We start from the raw sequence: 12,251 nt of genomic DNA, 5'->3' as shown, positions 1-12,251 counted from the left end.
CGAGACGCGCGATGTTAAATAAAAGAAAAGAAAAATAGCTGATATACTTCGCACTGTGACTGTTGGATTTTTTTTTTCCCCCTTTGAAGTAACCAATTATAGAAGCAAGAAACAATCTGTTTCCTTTCAGTTTTTAAATGTGATTCATACACAGTTTGCTTCCTTTCAATTTATAAGTGTAATTCATGAATTGATTGTTTCGCTTTCAGTTTCTAGGTGTGATTCATACACTGTTTGCTTCCTTTCAGTTTTTAAACGTGGCGGTGCTATTAACTCGTTGTGGATCGTGTGACGACCATGGCGGGCTGTGTGTTCTTTGTGTGTAGCCAATATGCAATGCATTCCTGCTTTTTATTGAGAGTGACCGGGTACTGCATACGGTGACGGTGTATGTTGGGCGACGAAGCACAGGGTGTTCCTTAGTGCATCGTGAGAACAAGAATTAAAAACACAACGTGCGTGTCATTTTTCGGGTTTGCGGAGACCGAAATCCCAAAACAATTTTGGGGGTGGCCGGTATTCACCTCCCTGGATAAAAGTTCTTTTTGCCATGCCTTTTGAAAAGACAAGTAACAGCTGCTAAGTTTCGACCTCGTTCTGGTCACGGATTTGGCCTGCGCAGCATAAACACTTGTCAAGCATGCCTCTCCCATTGAGTTACAGGACCAACACCCGCATAGAATAAATGTTACGAGCTACATAGTTATGAGTAACATTAGTTATTAAACAGATCGCCAGTCCCAACTGGGTCAGGTCTCACCCGAAAATCTCACTTTGCACCTCAAACAAGCGCCGAGTATTGTTATCGTGTCGTCTTGCACAATTGTGACGTCGGGAACAACGGTGACGTCACGGAGGAGCCGAAACCAGATGTGGGTTAACAGGGTGTCTACCAACCTGGAAAACCTGGAAAACAGGGAATTATCAGGGAATTTTGATGTGACTGGAAAAGTCAGGGTATTGTCAGGGAATTTGCCAAAAAGGCAGCTGAAGTCAGGGAAAATCAGACAAGTGCCGTCACGATGCACAGTGAATCGCGACTGCTGATGAGTGGTTGAGTGGCCCCACCCCAGCAACGTTGACGCGAGTAGCAGTTCTCCAATACGACAAGCTCAGAGGCAGAAAAGTAGGGCAGTTTTTCTAATTTCTCGATAAATGATCTGTTTTATCGAGGATCTGTAACAAAACGTAGCAGCAGGCACCAAGTTCCCTTTTGTTTTGATCAGGGAATTTGCTTGAAATAGTCAGTGAAAACCTGGAAAAGTCAGGGAATTTGAAGGCTGCAGCTTAGTAGACACCCTGGTTAACCGTAGGATTTCACCCGTGTTCTCTAAAACGGGGAAGCTTTCGCCTTTCCGATTTTATGATATATTTTATATGACATACATGTGGAGCACAATCGAATGGGGTCGCAATCGAATGCCCTCCGGGGTTCCGGTTCAGGGTTGCCACCTTTCGTAGTGAAAAATACTGGCTGAGGGAGAGGAGGTCGAGTAGAGGGAAAGGAGGAAAGGGAAGTGGGTGAGGGGTGGAAGAGCACACACAGAAAACGAGAGAAAGAGAGAGCTCAAGATAATACGAGGAAACATAAGTTCCTGTGTGTAATAATAATAATAATAATGAATAACTAAGGAAAGAACTGGTGACTGCGGAGCTGGGTCTATGTTCCAGATTTATTCAAGCTGTATAGTGGAATGTTGAAGGGAAAACCCTGCAAAAGCCTATATGAAAGGTCTTGAGCCACAAATACCGGCAAAAGGTTGCCGGTATCGCCTTCATACCGGCCACCGGCACAGCGAGCAAATAGCCGGCCGTGCCGGTACAATACCGGCCTGGTGGCAACCCTAGGTTCCGGACTGTCGCTTCAAGGGTGGTGTCCGCGACAAATCCTAAGCTACGAGAGGGGCGTTCAAGTCAAACCGGGACTTTCTGTCTCCTGAGTGTACAAATGGCTCGCGCTACTTCTTCTTCATCATTTTCACACGGGACAGGCCTCCGCGTTCACCACGTGGTGGTCCAAAGTTTGTGCAAAACAGAAGACACATGCCGGACAAGATGGCCGACAACGAGGTGGTGCAAACGGTTCCGAGACGGCTGTATGTCGGTGCAGGACTATCTCGGCCGGGGCGGCTCAGAGCCCAGTGCAGTGTCAGAGTTCCTGAGAACATCCAACTTGTGGAGCGCCTGATCCTCAAGGACCGACGGATAACATGTCTTGAACTGGCTCGAAAGACGGACCTTTCTGTGGGAACGTTGAACAATATCATGCACGAACACCTCCAGTTTCGGAAAGTTAGTGCCCGTTGGGTCCCGAGGCAGCTCTCCGTGTTCGACCGACAGAGAAGACTGGAAATCTCCCTAGAGGCAAGGTACCGTTTCGACACTGAAGGACAGCCGTTCCTTGATCGGACCATCACGTGCGATGAAACGTGGGTGCGCCATTTCACTCCTGAGTCTAAACGCGCATCAAAACAGTGGAAGCATCTGGGCTCGCCAGCTCCCAAGAAGTTCCGAAGCACCCTGTCTGCGGGTAAGGTCATGGCCACGGTTTTCTGGGACAAGGCTGGCGTTGTTCATGTTGATTTTCTGCCCAGTGGTACCACCATCAATAGTGCATATCACTGCCAGGTTCTCAGGGATGTGCATAAGGCGCTGAAGCAAAAGCGGCCGGGCCTCATCACTGAAGGAGTCCTCCTCCTACAGGACAATGCACGCCCGCATACCGCGCATCTCCCGACACGCACCTTATAGGAACTTGGCTGGGAGTTGCTGCCACATCCCCCTTACAGTCCAGACCTGGCCCCCAGCGATTTCCATCTCTTCAGGCCACTGAAGGCGTTGCTTGGGGGCCGCCACTTGAGCTGCGACGACGAGGTCAGGAATGCGGTCCGATCATGGCTGCTACGCGCCGGTAAGGATTTCTACGCTGCTGGCATCCAAGCCCTCGTGAAACGCTGGGACAAGTGCATTAGTGCAGCTGGAGATTAAGTCGAAAAATAAAACTAATTTCTCGCCTGTAAGTTGATTTTACTTTTGCGAAAAATGAAAAGTCCCGGTTTCACTTGGACACCCCTCGTATAAAGCCAGTGTGATATCCTCTTGCGAACAGGTGACTGGGTTACCCAGTCACTTGTCTGTAACTCCGTGGACTCTCATTCCCTGCTAGTGTGTCACATTCCCTACTAGTGTGTCACTCTGAGGATGGAATGTGCCGGAGCACGTTCTGCAAATTTTTGTCCATCACTGTACATATGTGCAGAGTTCGAGGTAACTTGTTACAAGTCACTCGTTACTGTAACTAAGTTCCCTTTTTTGCTAACTTGTAACTTAATACTTTTGCGCAGTTTTAACTTTCAGAGGAACTCGTTTCTTATTCAGGTAATTTTGCCAAAGTAACTTAAGCTAAGTTCCAAGTTACGTTTGATTCGCTTTTCCCTCACGTCCACATATTTTCTCGCTTTCTCTCCGGTTCTTTCATGGTATTTTTTGCCATAAAACGTGATATTCAATCAGTGACAGTACTTCTATTCAGGAATTAAGAACCGCTGCCATTGAAATGAAGCTGAACCATTGTGCACCCACAAGGACTAAGACGCAAAGCGTTCAAATTGCTGCACTTAAACGCAAACAACTCGAGGTTTAACACAACCGCTCACGCGCACTGCACCTGCGTCGTGCCGTATCGTGTCCGAGGTAACCCCGACGTAACTCGTCCTTTTCTTTTGAAGTAGCACAGAAGTCATTTTTAACACCCAGTTTTCTTCTTATAAAACTGTTAAGTTCGCCAGTAAGATGCACCATGCGAAGTAATTTACACCACAGAGTCATAATTATCGCAGAAACTGAATTTAAAGTATGCCGCAAAAAGCGACCGTGCGCAACGGTGGTGAAGAGCAGTACCAGCCTGTGATCTGCCTGGAACCTCGCGCTGACGCTATAAGGACTCGCTCGATGATTGGCCTAGAAAAATGTCTGCTGCTCCGCTGTCGTCTGCTACTCGGCTGTTCGGGGTTCTGATAAAGCCTTTCTCCTTGCTCGGTAAAGCTTCGGGCGCTCCTTGTATCCCCAATTCTCCGGGAAAACTGGCAAAACAGGTTCACGGTGGCAAAGAAACAATGCGCTGACCCCCACTGATCCGTAAACCAGAACGAGTCTCCTTATGCCGTCATCGGTGACGTGGCATCATACCTCCTCATCCTCGTTATAGCTGGAGTGGCGAGTTAAGGGTGAAGGCGCGGAGCTATGTTTATGTGAGTTTTTTTCTGGGAAACAAATTTCACACATCAAAACCTTTCGCGCTATTCGGTATAATGACACACACACTTTCATCAGATGTCTTAATCTGAAATTTTTTTGGATGGCCCTCTGTACTCCTTTAACGAGTTATTTTTGATGGGTAACTTGTCGATCTATGCATGTGCCATAGAAAGAGGCACAAGTTGATAAAGGGGCGGAGCTTTAAGGGGTGGGGGTGCCTCGATATCATTGACATAGCTGTACATTCCTGGAACCGTTACCGTTAGCACCGCAAATGGTGTATCGTCCTCGACCGGAACCCCCATCTGAAGAGTTCTGAATCCATCCCTGGTCATGGTATTCGAACGGAGTAGCGTTACAGTGTGTATTGAAGTGCAGTTCATATTTATTGCATTCTTACATAGCTTATTCTTATTGTGTGAACTATTTTATCGTCTGTGTGTCTCGTACTCACCAGTGACGGCCACTAACTACTTCTATGGCAGCTTAACTATAACTACTTTGCGATGGAGTAGTTTAACTAGTAGTTGAACTACTTTTCAGGGGAGGTAGTTAAAACTACTTCTTTAACTACTGCAATGTATTTTAACTACATCTATGACTACTCAACGTTGTCCATCAACACCAATCCCATTCTACAGTGTTCTTGTACACCTAAATATGAATCACTAGCAGCGATAAAAGTGAAGATTTAGTAACTTTGCACGGCACAATTGCCCTGCACCTCCGTTCTCATCAAACAAGTAGCTCGAAGTAAAAGTCGGAAGCGCAATCGTGCCGTAAAGCTTGCAGCAAAATCGGAAGTAGTTGGCGCCTGCAGTAGCCTAACTACTGTAGTTAACTACTCTAAATGGTAGTTTAACCAGTAGTTGCACACTACATTTCTGCAAGTAGTTGATAACTACTTTTTAACTACAATCAGGTAGTTTAACTAGATGTAGTTAACTACTGGCCATCACTGGTACTCACACATGTTTCAATTTTTAACCTGGCAAAGATGTTCTTTTAGTCTTTGCACATGCAGAGTTTGTTGGTAAATTCGAGTCTGTCTGAAAGGACGCTGCACTTAGTGCCGAACGAAGAAGGTCATTTGGACTACCGATTTTGTTGTGCTGACGATGCAGATGCAAAGTGCACTTCAGGAAATGTCTGAGTAAACGGTAATGTGTAAAGTTACCAATGTGAGATCTCCCTGTATATTTTACAGTGATGGCCAGTAGTTAACTACATGTAGTTAAGCTACTAGTTAAACTACTTGATTGTAGTTAAAAAGTAGTTATCAACTACTTGAAGAAATGTAGTCTGCAACTACTAGTTGAACTACTATGTCGAGTAGTTGACTGCAGTTGTTAGGTTACTACAGGCGCCAACTACTTCCGATTTTGCCGCAAGCTTTACGGCACGATTGCGCTTCCGATTTTTACCTCGAGCTACTTGTTTGATGAGAATGGAGGTGCAGAGCAATTGTGCCGTGCATGTGTACTAAATCTTCACTTTTATCGCTGCTTGCGATTCATATTTAGGTGTCTAAGAACGCTATAGAATGGGATTGGTGTTGATGGACAACGTTAAGTAGTTATAGATGTAGTTAAACTACATTGCAGTAGTTAAAGAAGTAGTTTTAACTACCTCCCCTGAAAAGTAGTTGAACTACTAGTTAAACTACTCAATTGCAAAGTAGTTAGTAGTTATAGTTAAACTACTGTAGAAGTAGTTAGTGGCCATCACTGATATTTTGTGGCATTGAGTTGTGATATGATTGCTCCTGTTTGATGACTTCCTAAGGAGCCTACTGACATTGCTTAACGAGTGTACGACTTATCTTTGTCTTATGTCCTCCCTAGGGCATCTCGCAGTAAATTCATTGATTGATTGATTGATTGATTACAGGGAACAAAGCAGAGCATAACGAGTGTTTCCCTGTGCATTCCCGACGTTACAGCATCTTTAGGCCTGAAGAGAACCCTAAAAAACATGTCTTCGCAATGAAAGAAGGCTACTTTGTGTTACAAGCCGCATCTACACGAGTACGGCACAAGCGTACCGAATCGAGTCGAAGCTGGAAAGCAGACGACGCGCCGCCGTTTACGTGGATTTGCGTCGAGTCCAGTCCGAAGGTAGCCCGGTGTCCTATTGGGAAGTTAGAAGCGGACTTCTGTGACTACGGCCGTTTCTGGTGTTGTGCGACCTTCTCCCCGAATGTTGCGGAAAAAACGTCTATGCTGCATGTTCACACATACTTCAGGATGAGCTGTGCTGTACGGTTACAGGACATGCTGCTCCTGGCAGTGTAGACTAACCTACGTGTCCTTAAACGGAGTGTTGCTGCGGACCCTGTAATATCGCTATTTTGTCGTTCTGACTAGCAGCAGTGATGGGCAAAGTACTTATAATTGTACTTAAAGTAAAGTACATGGCATCAAATGTACTTGAAGTACAGTACATAGTACCACATTTTGAGTGTACTTCAAGTAAAATACAGAGTACTGGAAATTGTACTTTAAAGTACTTGTCAAGAACATTGCAACTCAGTTAGGGCACCAGTCTAGGCAGTCAGCTGTGCTAGCGGAAAGTATTTCGACTTCCTGATTTATTCATCCTCTCATCATTTATTCATCTCTCGACACACTATGAAAAAGCAGGACAGCAATCCCTTTTTTTGCTCAAAAATACTGCTTCCAGACACAAAACTCATTCACTATTTTCCATTTTTTGTCTTTGAATTTCCAGTCTGGTACTTGATGGGAAGTAGCAGGCAAGAAGTGCTTAAAGTACAGCTTAAAGTACAAAGTACACAATTGGAATTGTACTTGAAGTGAAGTAGAAGTACTCAGATATGTACTTAAAGTCATACTTGGGTATCTGGTAATGCCCCTCACTGACTTACATAATCCACTTTTGTGCCTATAGTAGCAAGCTTCCTTCAGCGGAACCGCTGCATGACAAAGTTGGTCAGACTGCAAAAAAAAAAAAAAAAGAGAGAAAATCACAATATCAGTAGTACATGATTAGGGTCTTTAAACGTAGGATTATGGGTTTACTTTACTACTATCCTTCGCTGCAAAGGGGGCTAGGCCTCTGAGCTGCTCTCGGCACATGCATTGTGGAATCGTCTTTTGCTCATCAGTTTTGTGGTATTGTTTCCACGAAACAGTTTAATGATGCAGGAGTGAACCATTTTGCATGTACTGCATAGCTGTTTGTGTGTGTGGGCAATGTATGCTATTGTATTGTATTGTATTGTATTGTATGCTATTGTATTTCTATGTTTACCACCATAGTCTGCTATCCGTTGTGTGTACCACTGTACTATTCTTTGTCTCGTTCAAACCAGTCAGCCCTGTAAGGTACGGATCGTGTAAGACTAGACCTGTGAAGTAATTAATTAGCAAGTATCCCAATTACTGTAATTAATAACATTCCCAGTAATTAGCTGCTACTGTCAGGGTTACTTTGGTGTTATGTAATCGTAATGGTGACGTGATTACTTTTGCGAGTGATTTGCGATGCACTCGGAGTTACTTTTTTTAATTACTTGGCGTGCGATTTGACGTCCTTGCTGTATCGGGTGCTTTTAATACAAAAGTACTTTTTTTTTTTTGCAATCTTACTGTAATGTTTTTAAAGCAGTCAACAAATTTCTGTGATGTTTTGCGGCATCAGTTGAGGCATGTTCTTATGTTTTCACTAAGCGCAGATTTTTAGCCATCAGTCTTTTTTTAAAGAAATATTGCCATATTTCTACGATAGTCCCGAGGGACTATTCAATCAATCAATGTATCAATGTATTTCAGTGAAACCAGTGGCGGCTCCAGGGGATGGGCACGTTTGTGCGATTGTCCCCCCTCACCCCCCCCAAAAAAACAAAGTTAGTTTATGCATTAGTTTCCCCCTCCCTTCCTAATTATGCGCTTTGACAAAGAACCCCCCCTCAAAACGAGCGCCCCCCAACAGCACCGAATGTCCTCGGGATGTACGAATTCCTCAGGACATTATTCGAACATCCAGAGGATATTCTGTGTTGTTGGGGCCTGGATCCGTCCTGGATCTGGAATTACTTTTCAGAGCAACTATAAATATATTGAGTTATAATTATCATTTGATAATTCCAACTGTAAATTTAAAGTGCATCTTCGAGCATGTACTTGTAACTCTGATCCAATTACTTCCGAGAAGTAATTTAAACGGGTATAGTTTTTACTTTGAGGGTACAGCAGGCAAATCATTTAGAAGGTTTCATAACCTTTAAGCGACATTGACTGTCTATCTGCTACGTAGTTTTTACCGTATTACGTCTTTTACGTCTCAATTTGCCTAGTACACTGTTTTTAACACAATCGTTTAACCGTGACTAGCCCCAGATTTCACCACTGTTTTCGCGCACCGTAGCACTAGTTCCGCGTGCGCCATAAAACCTTCGGCGTCATCACCTTCTCTTCCGTCTTGCAGGCGCGGACGCGGAGAAGACGACTGCGGCATCATCGTACGGGTGTTCCTTGTGCTGCAGCGTGTTTGTCTCCAAAGAGTACCTCCGCAGGCACCAGGAAGATAAGCACCTGTCGAAGATGAGGCGGCTCCAGTGCCGCTTCTGCAGCTACACGAGCAACAAGACGAACAACGTCAAGTCGCACGAGCGGACCCACACGGGGGAGAAGCCGTACGTGTGCCCCGTGTGCTCCTCGGGCTTCGCACTCAAGGGGACTCTGGACAAACACTTGAGGGCCGTGCACAAGGGCTGCTGAGGAGCGGACCGTGCATGTCCGGCAAAAGTACCGTCTCTATGCCTCAACCTAGGAACAGCATGAAATGTATAGTCTGTCACCACCCCAAAAAGAGAGTTACTCGGACGGGGGAAATCGTGCTGCTGTGACGCACTGCATGGGCTCGAGTGTACGCGAAAGTCTGGCAAGGGGTGTGGAACGGGTCGTCTTTCGCCGGACCCATAGGGGATAGAGGTCGACATGGTGGGGTCAGGGTGAGGGGGGGGGGGGGACCAGGCCCGTACGTTGATGTGCTCCAGCCTGTGCTACACGGCTGTTATAGTCAGTGACAACATGAGTCACACCACTCTTGGGTAAGTTACTTCTAAAAAGTAACTGAGTTGCAGTTATAGTTACTTGCTTCGTTTAGTAACTAAGTTACAGTTACAATGACTGAGAGAAAGTAACTCAGTTACATTACAGTTACTTTTTATAAAAATGACCATGAAAGGGTGACGCAATAGTTAAAAACATACATTTATTTACGTTTACTTAAGTGCGATAAAAGTGTTATTGCACTTAACCAGAAGCTGTATGAGTCAATATGTGGCTCTCCCACAGGGAAAAATACGACATGTGTACGTTCCAAAACAAGGATCGACATTTATTCGAGTGACTAGATACATTTTGCAGTTACACTCACAGAAATAGTAACTAGTTACAGTTAAAAGCTACTTTTCTGGAAATATAACTAGTTACTGTAACTAGTTAACCCCAAAGGTAACTAGTTACAGTTACAAGTTAAAAGTAACTTAGTTACTACCCAAGACTGAGTCACACACTTGTCCCCGCCTCCGCGCAAGAATCGCTCAGCGCGCTCGAATGTAGTGTGGCGCGGCCAAGTGGGGACTGGGGGGGGGAGAGAGAGAACGACACTAAATCGCGGAGAAGAGGCGTCGTGCAAAGGTTGGTAGCCAATCGCGGGAGCCTTCCACGGATGAGTGGGCGGTCCCAATTGTAGGAGTTAAGTCACAGCCTCCTGCTCTGTAGTTGGCAGGCCATGCCAGGAAACCTGGAAACTCCTCGGGCCAGGCACGGAGCTCCTGGGGTGGGCAAGTCAGAGGAAGGCCGCATTCTCAGGGCCGGGTCTTGTCCGAGCCCGGCTTTCATTTGGTTGGCCCACCTGAGCCTGGCCCAAGCCCGAATGGTTTCTATGTTTCCTGACCCAGTCTAAGTCCAAGAAATTTCTTTGTTTCCAGACCCAACAGGTCAACTACAGAGTGCAACAACTCAAGGAAAAGAGGCGCTGACGCCAGGAATCGAACCTGGGTCTTCTGATTTCCGGTCAGGTATGCTAACCACTACCACCACACCAGCGCGCCGTTTCCCTTGAGCCATTGAGTGCCTTAAGTACGGGGGGGGACGGACAACCAACCACACTGTTCCCATTCTCTCTTACGTCTTTCTCACTCACACTCTCATTCATACACGAAGTGTAGTGAGTGTGAATACACGATTGTGAGTGAGAAAGATGTAAGAGAGAATGGGAATAGCGTGGTTGGTTGTCTGTTCCAGGTCACCCAAGGTCGCCATTTTCCCATGTATTTGTTCCTATCCCGATGCGTGCAATGCCGGAGGCCGCCCTTAGATACCCCATTGTTACCAGACGTTGGCTTGCGTTTGATTGTAGCGCGCTAAAGATCCAGTTGAAGCACATTCCAAGCCACGCCAAGTCACCGAAGGAGAAATGGACGACTGCGCACGTGGCGCCAGTGGCGGCGCCTGGTACGACAGGTACGCTATGTGATGCACACAGCCGTGCACTAGATCCTTCCGATCGCTCAACACGTTTAAAAACGGGACCAGAAAGTGAAACACGACACAGAAAGTTGTTATACACGTTTTATTTGGACATATAAAGGCTAGGTTCATTCGCAGAAACAACAAAAACATCTTGCCGCTAAACTTAGCGCGCTGAAGTGATCCGGAACGGCAACAGTGGGGTATCTAGTGGCGGCCTTCTTCGTTGCACGCTTTTCCGAGGTGAGTTTGGGGGACCTGGTCTGTTCCCCCCGTACTTGAGGCACTCAGTGGCTCTAGGGAAAGGGCGTGCTGGTGTGGTGCAGTGGTTAGCATATCTGACCGGAAATAAAGAAGACCCAGGTTCGATTCCTGGCGTTGAGGCTTACTTGTTTGTGTCGTCCCTAATTGTGGTCTGCCTCGGCCAAATCTCGTTGTTTACAACTACAGAGTAGCAGACTAGAAGAGTTGACCGTGGCTAGCAAACAGTCATGTAGCACGGGCCGGGACCGTGCTTGTGGGCTGCCCCAGTCTCAGGCTTTCCCGCAAGCTAGAGCCAGTGCAGTGCCTTACTTTATGCCTTGAAAAGCAAAATGCAGCAGAAAAGGACGGGGACAAAGGAAAGGCAACGAACAGTTTGGCTGCACGCTCACAACTGTCTGATCTTTAATGGAAAACACACCTAAATACTACACTGCAGTAGAACATCTTCATAGTAAACTGGTCGGGACTTGTGGATAACTTTACTATATCAGGAGCTTTACTACTGTATCGCTGTAGAGCCTGAAGTTTTAGGGTTTTACCGTATTTTCACGCGTATTAGCCGCACCGCAGATAAGCCGCAGGACTCGTTTTTACATACATCTTGAAATTTTTTTTGCAGATAAGCCGCACTCGCAGATAAGCCGCGGATAATACGACGCGACTGCTTTGTGCGCTAAACCAGTGATGCACATACAAAATCAATAGAGACTTTATCGCTATGAAAACGGGTATCATTTATTCGACAGAAAAAAGGCTAACATCAGAAATATTACAGAGCGGCTCACTAAGACATGTTCCAGAAGATATGATTCACTGTCACCCCTTCTGTTAAAGCTGCGTGGGGGGAATGTATCCGGAAGGTCCGACCACTCGAATATGGACTCGTCCCTGTTCGGTATTGTTCGTGCACTGGCAGGGCGGTCCTGTTCCGAAAAACATGACGCACTGTCTGCCCTTTCGTTTCATCCAGGGTATTGGGAAAATACCAGGGAAAGATAGTCATCAGATAAGCCGCACCCGCGCATAAGCCGCAGAGCGTCCGCGAAAACAAAAAAATCTCGCATAAGCCGCGGCTAATACGCGTGAAAATACGGTACTCAATTCTTCCCCGAATTTGCACCCCGAATTGAAGGTTCACTCTTTAGGGCGAAACCCGATTTTTACCCGGCCAATTCCCCTGACTGGGACGTCTGTAGGAATGCACTAACTTACTTGTTTGGCAGCAAAGGC

At 46.0% G+C, this 12,251-nt stretch overlaps 1 protein-coding gene across 1 annotated transcript; it reads left to right on the top strand.

Moving 5' to 3' along the window:
- The first annotated feature begins 6,242 nt into the window (after nucleotides 1–6,242).
- LOC135396406 (zinc finger protein 233-like) lies at nucleotides 6,243–8,999 on the top strand. The gene is made up of 2 exons (XM_064627364.1): nucleotides 6,243–6,438; nucleotides 8,707–8,999. The coding sequence occupies exons 1-2, from the start codon at nucleotides 6,243–6,245 to the stop codon at nucleotides 8,997–8,999; spliced, it is 489 nt and encodes a 162-aa protein (XP_064483434.1).
- The last annotated feature ends 3,252 nt before the right edge of the window (nucleotides 9,000–12,251 follow it).

This window comes from Ornithodoros turicata, chromosome 1, assembly GCF_037126465.1.
Source record: "Ornithodoros turicata isolate Travis chromosome 1, ASM3712646v1, whole genome shotgun sequence".
NCBI classification, from domain to species: Eukaryota; Metazoa; Arthropoda; class Arachnida; order Ixodida; family Argasidae; genus Ornithodoros; species Ornithodoros turicata.
Note: the sequence above shows the minus strand (reverse complement) of the source record. Positions and strands in the feature narration are given on the sequence as shown.

What these genes read in the sequence shown, in the direction of transcription:
- LOC135396406 (XM_064627364.1), top strand. Translation starts at nt 6,243, where the DNA reads ATGAAAGAAGGCTACTTTGTGTTACAAGCCGCATCTACACGAGTACGG. An exon ending in CTACGGCCGTTTCTGGTGTT is followed by an intron (nt 6,439 to 8,706) that starts GTGCGACCTTCT and finishes TCCGTCTTGCAG; the next exon opens with GCGCGGACGCGGAGAAGACG.